General features: G+C 34.2%; 1 protein-coding gene across 3 annotated transcripts in view; it reads right to left on the minus strand.

Moving 5' to 3' along the window:
• AFF4 (ALF transcription elongation factor 4) overlaps positions 1–17,141 on the minus strand; it is a 51,923-nt gene that overhangs the window by 32,399 nt on the left and 2,383 nt on the right. Inside the window, exons 2-4 of one of the 3 annotated variants that reach the window (XM_083355369.1) lie at positions 3,442–3,577; positions 1,243–1,396; positions 846–972 (exon numbers count right to left, since the gene is read on the minus strand). In XM_083355369.1, coding sequence (XP_083211495.1) covers positions 846–968 — 123 coding nt within the window. In that variant the 5' untranslated portion in view covers positions 969–972; positions 1,243–1,396; positions 3,442–3,577. The remainder of the gene's footprint in view (positions 1–845; positions 973–1,242; positions 1,397–3,441; positions 3,578–17,141) is intronic. The other 2 variants (XM_083355368.1, XM_083355370.1) reach the window with 2 other exon arrangements.

Consider the following 17,141-nt stretch of genomic DNA (forward strand, 5'->3'; position numbering starts at 1 on the left):
TATTATTTCCCTCTTTCTTTTAAAAATAACATTTAAATACTATTTAATATTGAAATGCAAATAGTACCTTTAAATAAGGGGACAAGGAAAGCAATAACATATTCTCTACTCCCCTCTTTCAGTCTTAAAGAAAATGAAAATACAAATAAAAATAACAGTTTATGCTTAAATAATGCATGCTCTCATGATCAGGAAAATAATTCAAACGCTTGAAAGAAGCATGTTTTGCAGCATCAAAGTGAATCTCTTATTACAAACAGCCAGGCACTAAAAATATCAAGTCCTAACAATTACCTGTCATCTATAGAAAACATTCTCCACAAATCTCAGTAATGCTACTGTCTCGAATCACTCTTTTGCTATAAGGCAAAAATACATTTTAACAATTATCTCTACAAGTATTTTTAACCATAATTTTATTCTATCAATTCAGATTTAGATAGTTTGGGGGTCAAGTGGTTTGAGCTCTCAGTGCTGGGATATTAATAAAAGAATGATGACATGAACATGCTTGTATTATTCCTAACAATTTTAACATTTCATTAATAGGTCTCTCAAGTTTAATATATATATATATATATATATATATATATATATATATATATATATATATATATATATATATATATATATATATATATATATATGTTTATAAGACATCTTTTTTCCTCTGTATTTGCATCTAGGGTGTGAGGTTCAAACTCTTATTTTCATGTTCCAGAATACTGATTATATTACAGTATACGCCACATTTACTTAGAAAGTTCATCACAGTGCTCAATTTACAGAAAAAATATTATCCGTGGTATGATCATTAAGAAAAATAACAAACCTCATGCACTTACAACTTTATATGGTTCAGCAAAAAGAGGAGAACTAGGTGGGAAGGCTTCTTCACCCTGTTGAATTTCTTGATTACGCCTCTCTCTTTCTTTGATACGCAGCGCATTCCGATCTTCACGGTTCATGTTGCTATAAAGGAAAATAATATAGTTATATGACAGGATATAAAAAGTAAGTGATTCTGTTTTTTACACCATGGCAGTCTATAGCTTTGCTCCCTCTTTACAAAAAATAATCTAATGCACATTTTTTTTAAAGTAAAAGTGCCTACACACCAGAAATTGTCTATGCATACATACTGACAAAACCTAGCCATTTACTTTCATATTAAAAAGTTATGCTACATTCTTTAAATAAACTATTAAATGTATTCTTATTTTTTTAAAATTACAGTGTTACCTCGGTACTCGAATGCTTTGAAACTCATTGAATTTGGTACTCGATGCATTTTGACGCAAAATTTTTGTCCTGGTACTCGTCGTTTGTTGGGTACTCGACCCACAAGTTAGAACTTTTCGTTGTCAACTGCCTCGTGACTTGCTACCCTTTCCGGCTGAAACAAAGGGTCACGTGTTAGTCATGTGGTTTATTTGATACTCATCATTTTTAGTACTCGTCACGCCTCCCAGAACCAATTAATGATGAGGTACTGAGATACCACTGTAATTTTTATTGCTTTTTAATTAATAAAATGTAAGAATGATAACCATACATTGTCAAAAAACACACATAAAAATGTTCTAACAAAGTGAAAAAAATATGACACATATCATAACAATTATATACATACCTAATCAAATATTATTCAAATATGTAAATATTTCTAAATATTTATACAACTATTTTTTCTCTGTATAAATGAGTCCCATATTTCATTATGCTTGTCCCTACAGAGTCTACATTTATAGGCAATCCACTCATGGATGGCATGTGCAATCAGGTCTTCAATTCATTGAAAGAAAAGGGCATAAATTCATATTTTCAATGCTGTAATATCAGTATTTTGACCATAGTAAAGACACAAAGAATCCACTGACGTTGTCCAGTTATCAACTTCCATGTACTAGGTGTGCAGCTTAAGACAGTAATATCCTCTAAGAATTTTTGCTTTTGTTGCACAAACATACTTTCTCCCAAATCTTAGGAAATGAGATCATTGTAAAAACATATGTTTTAAAGAAACATATTACACTTCCAACAAAATTCTGGTTTTGACAGTCCTTTTCTATACAAACATAATGGAATCCAAACAATTCGAAATATTATTTTTGTTGTATAGGTAAATGTATTGTCTAAGTTAGTATTTTAAGACGTTTTCTTAGTAACTGAGGACTTTTTAATAAAGTACAGGTAGTCACTGGCTTATGTCCATTTATTTAGTGACCTTTCAAGCTTGTGACAATGCTGATCAATGGCACTTATGACTAATCTTCAAGAGTTCCAACTGTTGCAGTGTCTCCATGATCATAATTTACAACTTTTCCTGCTGGCTTCCCAGAAACAAAGTCAATGGAGAAGCCATCAAGAAGTCAGAAGTCACAATCACATAAGGTCTTTTCTTAATGATGACATTTGGGAGTGCCTAAACTGCTGCGGCTAAGCAGCAAGGTCATATGATATTGTGCTCTATGACTGTGTCACTTAGTATTGGCAATTCCACTCCTAATTGCTGTTATAAAGACTGCCTGTATTTTATTCAAAATTCTTACCAGCAAAAACTATGTTCCTTTATTCTTACATGCAAAACCTGGAATCCTCTCTCTGTCAGAATCTTCTTAGAACGCTCCACAGAATGTCTCTACTTTACTCTTCATACGCTCTCTAAAAAGGATTTGTTTGTACTCTGAATCCAAATTTTTAATTTTAATATTTAATTTTAAATATTTTAATTTTAAATATCTCCAAAGCTATAGTAAAACACCTAGCTTTCTCACAAAATAAAAAGCTACTAATTATTCTGGGTTAAGAACCCATCTTTGCATAAAGTTCATCAATATTCAGATGTTCAGTTTTGAACTCAATCTCATGTATTGTCAACTAGCTTTTGACGAAATAAATTCTGCTGTGAATATATGATATAGGTATTTCCTTTGATAATGTAAGAAATTCTGTTTGAAATGTTAGCTCCTTTAGTTTGTAACAACCAGAAACTGCATTTTATCCAAAACAATCCAAGTAGTACTGTGTTTATTTATAAGTTTATGTATTTGCAAAAATAAGATCACTCAAACTTCAACATTTATATTAAACAATACATAAAATGTAACTAGGAGGCATGATGCTTAATACTTCAATTAACACTATGTAGGCAAAAGGCTAATAGCTAGGTACAAAACAACTATATTCATCTAAAACAAATATAGAAACAAAAATATGTGAGAGGGATATTAAAGTTCCCTTGGGTAATCAAATATATTTAAAGAGAAAAGAATAAATATCAAACAGGCTCATTCTCCAACATGTTAAAAATAAAGTTGTTTTAACTATCATTAGTCACTAAAGCTCAGAGAATATACAGTATATAGGTAGTCCTTGATTTGCAATTGATCACTTAATAACTAAGTTGAAGTTATGATGGATCTCCCCAGAGCTACTTACGATCAGTTTTCAAAGTTACGACAGCTGCACCCACACTCCAGAGTCATGTGATCACATTTTGGGCTCTTGGCAATTTGTTCACCTTTACAACTGTTTGACTGCGATTTGCAGCTTTCTTGTTGGTTTCTGGCGTTTGCTTTCGGTTTCAGGGAAAAAATGAATTTGCTTAACAACTGCAGCGTTCACTTATTAACAACCACCACATTCACTTAATGACCACCGCAAGAAATGTCAAAAATTGGATACAGTCAAGTGATGCCTCAACTAATGACTGCCATGACATATCTGTAATTCGAGGCTCAATTATGGTTATAAGTTGGGACTGACACTACTTGCACCGAAAAAGTGAACTTATTTTAAAATTTAAAATAACACAAACCTTCAGGAGATAGTTCTAATATGATGAAAAAAATTAAGAGATTTTTAGAGAGACATTTAAAGATTAATAATGTTAGTTTCAATTGTTTTTATTTCTAACCTTTTAACTAACTAGAGTTTTCTATGGGATATAAAAATACAAAGAAGTAATAGCTCTTAGCAGTTGCTGCCAGTGAGCAAGAGATGACACAATTTTACTCCTACTTGCCAATGTTTAGTTATGAATGATAAATAAGCTTCTATGCCACTATAAATAACTAGCTCTTTGTACACCCATCTAAACATATTCATTTAGGATGGCCAGCTCCCAAATTGCTTGCTGATTTTAGAGCAGGTTCAATAAAGTATTTATGTGTACCATATAAATCATGTAGAAAGTATGTCTCAAAACTATGAAAAAAATAAACATGTAACATTTTATTAGATTATTACAGTCATAGACCAGCTCAAAAACAAACAAACCCCAGAAAACAAAATTGTGAGACAGCAAGAAAAACTATAGTAAAACTCAACTACAGAACTGGTGTGGTCAAGGTTTGACACATGAACCTTAACCATGTTATGTGAAATAAAATCACATTAGCAGTAACAATTATACATAAAATGGATCTGGGTGGTTTGAACATTCAAGGAGATGGAATGTCATTAGCTGCAACCAGGCATCTTTGTAATAGAAACAATATAGCAGAACCTGCATTAATATTCAGGAACTGCATTATAGAGGCAAAGTCTGTATTCAAGTGTGCTACCACATAATTTCTCCCATGAACATCTGTTTGGAGGACATTAAAACTTGACAGGATAGGAATCTTCTGACTTTGGGAATTATTACTTGGTTTAGGAAAGCATGGAGAAAAAAGTGAATGACTGCCTATGAACATAGCTCTGGGTGTGATATATTGTCCAAGTCCTTGGTGTGCTGTCTAAAGATTGTCTCTGCCTACTGATATCCCATTATCAGGACTGCACTACACTACAGTTGTTCAACTTCTAATGCAATGTCCTTACCACAAGATAAAAATGAAGTTGTCACTTAAAATTAGGGTGTTAACCTCATGCTGGAACAAAAGTAACTTTAACCAATAAGAGAATATGCAAATTAAATGTGGATTTTAATTTTGTTGAAGCCTAGCTCATGGCACACTACATTAGCAACTCGTTGTGGGGCTTGAAATATGTTCCTTAAGAGTTTAGACTGTACCCTCTTTAAAGTGTGAAGCACTGTATAGTTCCATTTGGGCTCTAAACAAAGATTATGCCCATTTTCTGGCTGAGAATACTTTTAGTGACGCAAATATGAACAATGCATCTCTAATGTAATAAAAAGATTGCTGGGTTGTTGCTGTTACTGTGCATTTTGAACAATATCCTCTATATGTGCACTGCATTTACCAGAAACTCTACCTTTATGTACTTGGGAGATCTGATCAGGTGTTTATTCAATTGCTAGGGATGAATTTAGGGCACTTAATAAACATTAATACTTTAGTTTTAGCATAATTGATTTTGAGTGCTACTACGCTATGCTACATTATTTTTATTTTATTTTTTTATTTTAATTCCATTTATATCCCGCCCTTCTCCGAAGACTCAGGGTGGCTTACAAGCTTAGCAGTATGTACAGCTAGAGCCCATAAAGCTTGCTTTAGACCAACTGGTGTCTGAAATAACAGCATAGCATCATCAGTATATAAGAGGATTGCAATATATATGTCTGTCCTTCTATTTAGACAGATGATGAGCTAGATTATTTATCTTAACTACAAGAGGACTGGTATACAGATTAAACAGTAATGGTGCCAAGCTACATCTTTGTGTGATTGCTCTGCTGACAGCCATTTCTTAGTGTAATGGTCCCACATACCGTTTCTAACTTTTAAACTGAAATTCTCATGAAGCTCATATAGAAACAGGAGCAGGTGCCTATCTGCAGTAAAGTTCTTAGGTTTATGACAGAACTTATGTCTAGGAATAAGTTCAAAAATGAAACTGAAAAGCTACACATAAGCTTGGATAACATTATCTGAATTATTTCCCATAATCTCTGAAAAACTAAGGGGATACATCTGCTTGGGCATGTCACCAATTTTTTCTCATCACAGCTTTTGAGATTCACACAAACCTCTTACCTGGAAGAGAGTCTAGTCCAGGGGTAGGCAACCTTGGCTTTTATGACTCATGGACTTCAACTCCCAGAATTCCTGAGTCAGCATGCTGATTCAGGAATTCTGGGAGTTGAAGTCCATGAGTCATAAAAGAGCCGAGGTTGCCTACCCCTGGTCTAGTCAAAAACAACTAAATTGACGCTAGTCCTTACAAAAAGTTGTATCTCTCTAGCAGCGCACTTGAAATAAAAGGGCTGAATGAATGTGAGGGTAGAGGCCATTGAGTGGCTCAGCTCAGATCCTGTAGACAAATAAATTCCTAGAGAAGAGGGAGGCTGTCATCACTGTTATAGAGTAAGAATCAAGAAGGCACAGTCTGGCCAGTTGACAATAAAGACTAATGGCTGCAACTATCCATTTGAAGGTATTCTAAAAGAAAAGATAGCAATCCATAGACAAGGCTCTGAAAGATCAGAAGTAAACATTGAATAGATCTAATATATTTCAAAAATAATTCCAAATCTGCTTTTATTTCCATAATTATTTTCAAGATTATGTGTAAGTCAATGGGGTTTGTGAATTTTGTGTAATTTCATATATAGGAAATATATTCTATAACCTGAGCCTTAGAAGTATAACATTACAGATTTATCCAGTATTGTAATGTAAAGATAATCATGTCATTAAATTTTCTCTAGGATTACAGTCTGATGATTGAGAACTGAAATGTAAACAAAAAGCAGAAGTGTCTCAGAAACCTGCTGAAACTAATTGGTAAGTGATTGCTCAGGAATTTAATTTCTAACAGTACTACCAGACTATTTATTCTGATCAGGTAGGAAAATCATACATAGTCAGCATTAATCTCTTGATTATCATTTGATTTTATTTCAAAAATAAACATTTTGATCCCAAATTCTACCCTCTGTTTTTCAACACATGGTTGAAAGCAGCGATGGTGTGAGAGGGTGGAGGACACTGAAAAAGAGTGTTCATTGAGCTAACTGTTCTCTTCCCAAACCAGCTTTCCAGATAAGTTTTAGCTCTTTTTTTTTACTAATATACAACTAAATGGTCAAATAAACAATAAAAAGTCTAAGAAATGTAATTATCAAAAGGCAGGGGAATTAAGCCTTACATGAGTGAATCAAGAATTGAGGAGTGGGCATCCCATTCTAGTACTGCAGGAAAAATGATGGAGGACGTGTCATCTTATTGGGTTGTACAAAAATCAAGCGCCACCTCCTACGAAGTAGCTTGGAAGCTCACTCGTCAGGAAATTAAATTAAGCAACTCCCAAAACAAATAAAGCCATAAGGGAATGCCAGCTAACATGTTTCGACAAGATTTAGCAGATACATTTAAACAAGTTAATAAACCCCTGAAAAAAAATAGGCTTACGTTTCAGACGTTGTGGAGTCTGATAGTAAACATGTTGCTACTAAAATAAAATAAACAAAAAACCCAAACCACACCAAAATAAAATAAAACGACGATATTAGAAAAATTTAAAGAACTATTACAGACATTAGATTGGATTTGGCTAATTTATAGCATTAGAAGAGGGTAAAAACGAACTAGAGGAATTAGAGAAAATGCAGAAAAGATAAAATTTAATTGGATATCTCAAATCAAAAGTTAACAAGATAGCAAAGCTCTCAGATGATGATGTAAATGTTTCCGTAGCATTTTTTATCCTGAACTCAATCAAATGCAAAATTTAAGAGATAAGTAGCAAGATTTATAAATGCTCTGTTGACAGAAAAATTCTGCTAAAAACATATTGACTAAAAAGAGATAAACTGGGTTGGAAAGTTTAGGGTTTTTTCCAAGCTATTAGTCCTATTCCATTATAACAGGGGTCTTCAAACTTGGCCCTCCCAGGAATTCTGGGAGTTGAAGTCCACAAGTCGTAAAAGGGCCAAGTTTGAAGACCCCTACGTTATAACAAGGAAAAGCCTTCAAACATCTGCAAGAATTATTAAGAATAAAAATTACAATGTAAATAGAGGTTCCCTTTCAAGCTAATTTTATTTCAACAAGGAAGAGAGAAAAATACGAGAAGACTTTATCATAAACTTAAAAATATTGCACGAGGAAAAAAGATCAATCTTTGATGTCCAAATAACTGATATAACTTTATAAAAAGAAGCTACGCTAAAAGATATTTGGGGAAACAGAGACTAGTAAGATGGTTGCTGGTTATAACATTCATAAAATACAAATGTTTAACATAGTTTCCTATTAATTGGGAAGTAAGACAAAAATACAGAAATTGGTAGATTGATATAAAAGTTGTAATGAGATGAGCTGTCAAGAGGTAACCAAAGCTGAACACAACACCCCCTTAAACTACACTGCTTAGAGGCTTTCATTAATCCTCTGTGAACTTCTCTTCAGATGGCTTGGGGCTGGGATTATTGGGAAAGGGAACCAAGGAAAGGATGATAAAGATAGTGAGAAAATCATTTTTCATTTGATGAATTTAATCACACATACAGTATGTTTATTGACAGAATAGGCAGCTTCATATCTGGTGAGTTTAATTTGCAGGAATGACAAGCAAGGAATAATGGAAAAGAGCTCAACATTTTAGAAACTGACAAAATATTAACCCAAATTTTATTTTTCAAACAAAATATACACATTTAACAATAAGAACTTGAAATTATTGAATAATAATCTGAAAAAAGATATATAAAGGCAATACTAAAGGTTATTTTATCACATACTAAAGGTTTCTTTATACTGCTGGCTTATAGTATCCATAAAATCTGTAGACTTTTTGACAGAATATATACACTTCTATAAGCTAGCAATATAAAGCAATTACTAAGTGTAAAAGGCATTTAGTTTTGTTATACAAACATTAACAGGAACTTCATGGCAACAAGAAAATTAAAAGGATAAAAAAGAGCTGCAATTACCTAATTAACTAAAAAATTATTTGCAGGCAATATAATAGCAACATTTGTGACTTTTAATAATTCAGTTCAATGTAAGGACAGAATTGGAGACATTTGTAGGATTAACAGTACTTTTTAAAAAAATAGTCAAAATTGTTCATACTCTCTTAAAACACAAAGAAAAATCTAATACTTTTCAATTTAACTGTTTAATAATTTTACTCCAATGCAAAAGAATTTTTTCTTGAAATTGAATTCTGGAATAAGAAATGTAAAATTATATCGCATCTATTATGACATTTAAAATGATGGCTTAAAAAATACTGTAAACCCTTACCAGTTGAAATGCTGCATAAATATTAAGTATGGCAAAGAAAACGTTACTTTTTCAATACTAAGACCATTTAAAAGTTAATAGAATGGATTCTAGAAACAGTGGGGAGTTATGTTTTTAAAATTATATTATCAGGCAATACAAAAAGATCCTGGTTCCACAGGGCTGGCGCTCCCACAGAGAAGGCCCTCCCCCTGGGGGTCGCCAGCCGACATTGTCTAGCCGATGGTACCCTGAGGAGGCCTTCTCTGTGTGAGCGTACTGGACGATGAGAATTCGTTCCCGGCAGCAGATGGGGTTGTTAAATTGAAGACTACCTGCATATGTAGTTCATGTTTGAACTGTATAATCCTTGCTGCTCTCTCGGTTTGGTTGTTTGCTTGCAGATATTTCATTACCAGACTGGGTAACATCTTCAGTGCTAGGAAGAGGGTGGGGTTTGCTCTGTCTTAATTTGCAGCAGCTTGTCCTGTCAGTGTTGGTAGGAATGTTGTTTCCTCCTTGGTGGTTCCTTGATTAAATTGTTATTTACTACTTGGTTGCTGTCTAAATTGGTAGTTCTTTGATTGAGATGTAGTTTACTGCTTAATTGTGTCTGTTGTCCATCCATGTATCAACCCCTGCTTATTTGGGTATTGATTGCTGGCAAGTTGTTCCGGTCTTTTGTGTCCTTTTTAGCTTCTTTACTCTCTTTGCAAGCAAACAACCAAACTCGGAGAGCATCAAGGTTTCTATAGCTTATAAACTGCAGATTACAGGCAAGCAAGAATGGAGCAATTTTTCTAAATAATAGTTTCGCTACTACAATCTCGAGCACTTGCTCCCTATTTTGCTTATAGCTTGCCCCTTCCTCCCATTAAGCATGGAATGCTGATAGAAACAAACCATCACTCAAGGCACTGCTATTCAGAAAGAACTATGTGTGCTACTTACTGTTTCCTGTTAGCAAATATACACTCTAAACAGTCTTTTCTCCATTGCATAGCTTCATTATACAACTTTGCTCTCTTGTTATATCTTTTTTCCTCTTATAGTAGATAGTACGAATCAAAATACACAGGCAATAGAAATCAAATGTTTCCAGTACAGAACATACCACGATGAAAGAGTTTTGTAACACTATATATGGTATCCTTCCCTTCCCTACTGTATGTGCTGACAGTGTTAAGGGGACTTTTTCTCTTTATGAACTGAGGCAACATTTCTTGTCATACATGGAATGAATATGGAAGCTGCTTAGAAAAGAATAAAATGAAGTTAATGAGAAGGAAGAATGATGAAAGAGGCTGTGGATGAAGAAGGAAACACATAAAATTACTGCTCAAAACACAAGAACGTAATTATGTTTACAATGTGTATATGGAGAAAAAGTAAGTGGCGAAGAATGCATCAAAAGAAAGCAAATGAAGATTAAAATAGACAAAGAAAATGCAGAATAATTTTAAAGAAAATACAAAACTGTTTTGAAAGGGAGCCAAGATGGCAAAAAAAGAAAACTCCAACAGAGTGAACTAAATTAAAAATAAATACGGGAAAATGATTTCCAGTAAAACTGAAGCAAGGGAATGCTGAAAGAAGTATTTATTGATTTGTACGAGAATGACAGTAATATATCCAAAAATGCATTTTAAAAGAATGGTATAAATCAGCGGTCCCCAATCTTTCCAGCCTGACTGCCTGATCTGGGGCGGGGGGGGGGAGAGCGGGGGAGCCTGCAGGCACTTGTGCCCTCTAGTCGTGCGAATGGAGCTTCACACAAGAGTGGGTGGTGCTTGTGCTCGTGCACGAAGCTCCACTCCACTCGTGCATGAGCACAAACACCCTCTGCCTGCGCAAGTGGAGCTTCGTGCATGAGCGCAAGGGTATACTGCTTGCGTGAGTGGAGCTTCACGCACACGCGCTTACCTATCACAGTTTCACACACACCGCGGTCAGGTAGTGGGGCTGTGGCCCAAGGGTTGGGGACCCCTTGGTATAAATGACTCAAGAAAAATGGGTGAAAATGGAATTGAAAATTATATACAGGTAGTCCTCGACTTTCAATCATTCATTTAGTGACTGTTCAAACTTACAATAGCACTGTAAAAAGTGACTTATGACCAGTTTTCAACTTATGATGTTGCAGCATCCCTATAGTCACATGATCAAATTTCAGGTGCTTGACAACTGGCATGTATTTATGACAGCTGCACTGTCCCAGGATCATGTGATCCCCCTTTGCGACTTCCCCAGCCAGCTTCCAACAAGCAAAGTCAATGGGGAAAGTCAGATTCGCTTAACGATTGATAATTCATTTAACAACTGTTCCAAAAAAGTCATAAAATGACTCACAACTCACAACAACTGCCTTGCTTGACAAAGGAAATTTTGGGCTCTATTGTGATTGTAAGTCGAGGACTACCCCTAAGAAACTTGTAAATTCCAAGATTGAAAATGGAGAAATGTTAAAATATGGATGCCGCTTGTTTGAGTAGGAACTATGCAGCTACTTTAATGCACGTGTCTGATAACTCTAACACTGATCCCCTCCACAAGGTAAAAGAAAACAAAAATGCAGGCAAAAATTAAAGGGGATTTGCTTGCTAAGTGCTCTTGGAAAGTGTATGGTGGAATTCTGATCAAAAGGATAAAAGAAATCAAAATCGACCCAGTTTGAGAAGTACAGTGTAGGTTTATGCATTAGTACAGGGTACACGTATCAAGTTTTATTCTTCAACATCTTAAGAAATAAAAGAAGCTATCTATTGGTTTAGTAAAAGTATGATAAACTGAATAAATGTGAATGTTTTGGTTTAGCTGTCAATGTGGCAGAGCAATATACTATATGATGGAAGTGAACCATGTCTGAAAAAGTATTGTTTAGCAAATGGTTCAGCAGGGATCAAGGTATAAGACAAGAGTGTGTTATGTCTCTTTGATTGTTTATTGTATCTATGGATAAACATATAAAATGCTTGGTCAAGGTGAATTTGCTGGGAATTTGAACGTATGTGTACTTTTCTATTCAGATGACTCCATGCTGTCGGCTGAGAATCTGAATGAACTTCAGTGAATGTTAGATTGTATGAAGCATGATGACTATGGATCTAAAAATCAAATTTTCAAAGAAGAAGTAGCTGTGTTTGAACTGGAAAGTGCAATGAACAAACAGAAATTATGAACTGTGAGAAACTAGAGCTGTTGAAGACATTTTGTTACCTTGTTATTAAAGATGGAAAAATGGTTGGAAAAATTTTAAGACATGCAAATATTAATACAGTACAAAGGTTGTGGTTTACTGCAAGAAATGAATATTCATTTTTTTAAAAAGCACAAAATGGCTGCATATAAAACACGCTTTTGCCCTACTACATGGAAGTGAGTACTAAGTATATTAGGAAAAATAAAAACTAAATGCAGTTGGAATGGAAGATTTTTAAAACAAAAAGAGATGACCAAGAATAAAGGGGTGCTGAATGAAGGTGGAGAGGTGCCTGAGTTGAGAGAAAAGCTGTGTTCGATAGAGTTGATGAGATCCTCAAAATGAGAGGTGAGAAATTAAGTGAGAAGTTTAAACAATGCAAAAGCAACAACTGAAGAGGTAAATGCATGTTTCATGGTAGCTAAGACAATTTGCAAAAACATGTGCGGTATGAGAGGCAGAGTGATCAGTTGGTATAAACTAGTTTTACGTGTTTCCTTTCTTTTAATCTCATGCCTTTAATTTCTTTGGTTTGCTATTTCCTTTTCTATAATTTGTAAAACTATGCTTACTCCCAAGGAGACTTCTGGGGGAGAACTAGCATGTCTCTGAAAGAGACTGATATATACACTTCTGAATCTCTCCAGATAAGGAGACGAGAGACACCCACATAATTCTGGATATCACCTCTCCAACTTTTTTAATCAGTGTTGTCATATGCTCACAGAGGAATAACAGAACACGATATTTCTAAGTCTGTAATTCAGAAGGCATCACGTCTAAACGCTGTACTAAAGAAAACTTTCCTGGCTCAAATAAATTCAATTATACAAGCAGAGAACATCTAATCAACCATCATTCCAACTACAGTTATAGGCGGAACAAAACTGGCAATTAAGCAGGCATTATGAACTTGACAAAAATATCATTAAACTGTTAAAGAGAAAAAGAAGCACTACTTATATGTCTCAGGTATGGGAAAAAAACTATTCCACTTCATCATTATGTTGATCTTTTTTACTTACAATACTGCAAACTTATCTGGAGGCAGGAAAATTCTACATTAATATAATATGCAGAATTTTGTGCATTATATCTAAAACTAGCTCACTGTTAATTACTCTTAGTGTTTTTGTACACATATGCTTTCATACATAAAAGAGACATTTAAATTTCCTTAACAATAGATATAAAAGTGGTTTACAGGTGTGTGTTTTTTAAAAAAATGGCAACATCTTTGTTCAATTCCATACATCCATTTTTATGTCTAACTTGTTCTTGTTAAAATGCATTTTATTTATGGAGATTACTTCAATATTTATTGGTATGGTTTATCAAAATGTTATTAATACTATTGTATAGCAGTGTTTTTGTCTTTAGCAATAACTTTCATTACATGAAAACTATATGTAAATTACCCAAGATTTAGTTTCATGTGCAAATTAATAGCAGAATTATGAAAAATAACAATATATACTTATTAAATACAATTTTTATGCACAGTCTTGTAAGTAATGTCACTGTAAGATTTTGGCTTGAGTACAATTTAGCACTTTGGGTAGAAGCGTACATACCAGGGGTAGGCAACCTTGGCTCTTTTATGACTCATGGACTTCAACTCCCAGAATTCCTGAGTCAGCTGACTCAGGAATTCTGGGAGTTGAAGTCCATGAGTCATAAAAGAGCCAAGGTTGCCTACCCCTGGTATATACCTACTAAAAACACTCCCACCCACTCATAAAGAAAAGCTAAGTTGGGGAACTGACAGAAGATGCTTCAACAGCCAACTCCTGATAAGTGAGTGTTCTATGACTGGCATCATGCTCAAAGCAGGTGTCTTATGAGCATCTACAACATGTGGACATTTCCAGCAAACACACTTCCTAATTCCTGTTAGAGAACTAGCACACTTTATATAATCGAAAATCATACTTCCCCAAATATTTTAATGCAGTTGACAACTTTCAAAAATACCTTTATTTGGAGATGGTGAATTATAAGCATACCATATAAGGAAAATAAACTTTGGATAATACATTTATTGGGAAAAGAATGCAAAATAAATGCATACATTAAGAAAAGGTCTTGAATGTATCTACGTTTTAAAATCTTTAAAGTTTGGATAAGAGCCCATTAAAATTTAGAAATACAGATAATCTTGATGACCATTTGAAGTTACAACAGCACTGAAAAAGTGACTAATGACCATTTTTCATATTTATGACCATGGTAGGTCATGTGATCAAAATTCGGCCACCTGGCAATTGGCATGTATTTATGACAGTTGCAATGTCTGAGGATCATGTGATCCTCCAGATCTCCTTTTGCAAAATCAATGGGGAAGCCAGATTTACTTAACAACCGTGTTACTAACTTAACAACTATAGAGATGGCAAGAAAAGCAGTAAAATGAGGCAAAACTCACTTAACAACTGCCTTTCTTAGCAACCAAAAATTTGGGGTCAATTGTGGTCATAAGTCAAAGACTACCTATATGCTATCAGAGTATAGTCAGTATTACCTTTCTTTGAAAAACAGGCTACACTATAGCATATGTAGGCAACTCTTTTCTATCTGTGGACTATATTTTGTTGTCCTGCCGTGATTTGGAAAGGTGGTTAGTTTTCAGGGTTGCTATGTGTGCCATAAGACATTGATTTCACCTCTTAAAAATCTCTCCACCTTGCCAATACACAGATTGGGAGTTAGTGATTCCATCCATTTCAATTAAAAATAGAAGTATAGGACAGAACAGATCTTTGGCCCCAAACCTGGAAGAAAAGGTAATACATGATCAACAATGTATTTCAAGTATAGCACACTAGGGTTGGAGGTCATCTTATCTTACAAGCTTAGAAAGTTATCTTCACACTTTATAATTAGTGAGATTGCCAAACAAAATTATGTGGTATCCTCAGATGTATGGCATTAGGAGAATTCTAGTTTAAAGTATTGTTCAATGCTAACTGAAACTTATAAAAAATTGTAATTCAAAACATCTGAAATGCACAATATTGTCTACCACCAAAATTCATGTAAGAGATAACAATAATTCAGACCTTTAGTGCTAGGTTAATAGCTTTAGCTATTTATATAATCTATGACTATCTATGACTGATGCGCGATTTCATAGAATCTAGCCAAAGAATGTACTTCTGAGGCAACTTCTGTGGTAAACTGAAAAAGGAAATCCAGGCAAGTTAGGTGTCCCAGATTAACTGAGCCTAAGTCTAAGAAAACCAATTAATCAAAAGATGTATATAAACTAAGGCTAAGTGTTTTTTTAAATCAATTTTTAATTAAACAACTTTGGTTCTTCACATTTGTAGATTTGTTTCAAACCACAGCATCAAAAATAAGTTCTGACACCTGAATATAGTAAACAATATTTTATACTGGTCTCAGTTTCATAGTTATGAATTGACTATGCTACAATATGAAGATGCTTGATCAATAATAGATTGGATGACAATCAGATGGAGAAACTGTAGATTGATAGCACCCAAGTCCATAAATCATGGAAATGGTTTGGTCTAGATGAATTCATCTAAAATATAATTCATCATAATTATATCATAAGTCATGTGTATTACTTAATTTACCTGTCACTTGGGTTGCCTAAACTCTTAGTAATACAAGACACCTATTTCAATTCCAACTGTTACTTCAATTATCAATACTTTTAGGCATCTGTATTCTGCTAACTTCTTGGTTATAATACTATATAGTTTTACAGTATTATAAAATACTATAAAACACTTTTTCATGTAGATGCCTTGAAATTGAATTGGAGAGAGCAGCTTGCACAAAATGCAGCTGTGAGGATGAAAACTGGTTTGGCAACTGAGGCCATATAAAATTGATCCTTCAAGAGCGTTGGTTAATTACCTGGCACTCAGCCCAACTCAGTGTGTTTGTTTCATGTATAGAACCCTGGCCTAAATGGCTTTGAACAAAAACTCTGAACTATTCCTGTATTATTTTGCTTAAAGATGTGAAACCATATATACCTGGATTAGTTTTAGGATGTTTGCATTTTGTCATTGCAATCCTTGTATAATACAATGGTACACACAATTGCAATAGACACTGAATCTTTTTGAAGACCAGTCAATAATTGTTTTGTTGTTTGTCTGTAGAGCCTACCCCCATTCTATCTGCAAGTCTCGAAATTCATAAGAAATCCTTCATACACATCCTTCACAAGTTCCATAAACAGAAGTCCTTTGGAGGCTTGCTCGTTGTTGATTTCCTGAGCATATGAACTCCAAGCATGACATGGCAAGGACTAATGGGGTGTGGCGAAAATATACAAAATGATACATTTTGAACCGCAAGGCAATGACAAAAATACATTCCTCCAAAAATTTTGTTGGGGAAAATCTGTAGATTTTTTTTACAGATTTTACCAAACTTTAACAGCTAATTAATAGTACTGAAGTTTATATTTTTAACTTTAGGGTCTCTTTTCGGTTTGGATTTTTAAAAATTCATTAACTATTTTAAGCTTTCAACAAGTAGAATATCAGAGAAATAAATCAAATGCAAATAATTAATGGTAAGGTGATAAATTGAAGTGTCCTGGGATGACCTTCCCCAACAGAAAAGAGAAACATCATAAAAATGTATTGGTGACTGCAGAAATGTAGCGGATTACTGAGGAAAAGGCAAAGTTCATAGGACAGAGGCAAAAACCAAAACCTGAATACAAAGGTTACTGGGATCCTATCTGACAATCTCCGTCCTAAGAGTGATGCAAGCAGGCATTATGCCAAGGTCAGAAAAATCAGTCCTTT

Source organism: Vipera ursinii (assembly GCF_947247035.1).
Source record: "Vipera ursinii genome assembly, chromosome: 2".
In the NCBI taxonomy this organism is placed as follows: domain Eukaryota; kingdom Metazoa; phylum Chordata; class Lepidosauria; order Squamata; family Viperidae; genus Vipera; species Vipera ursinii.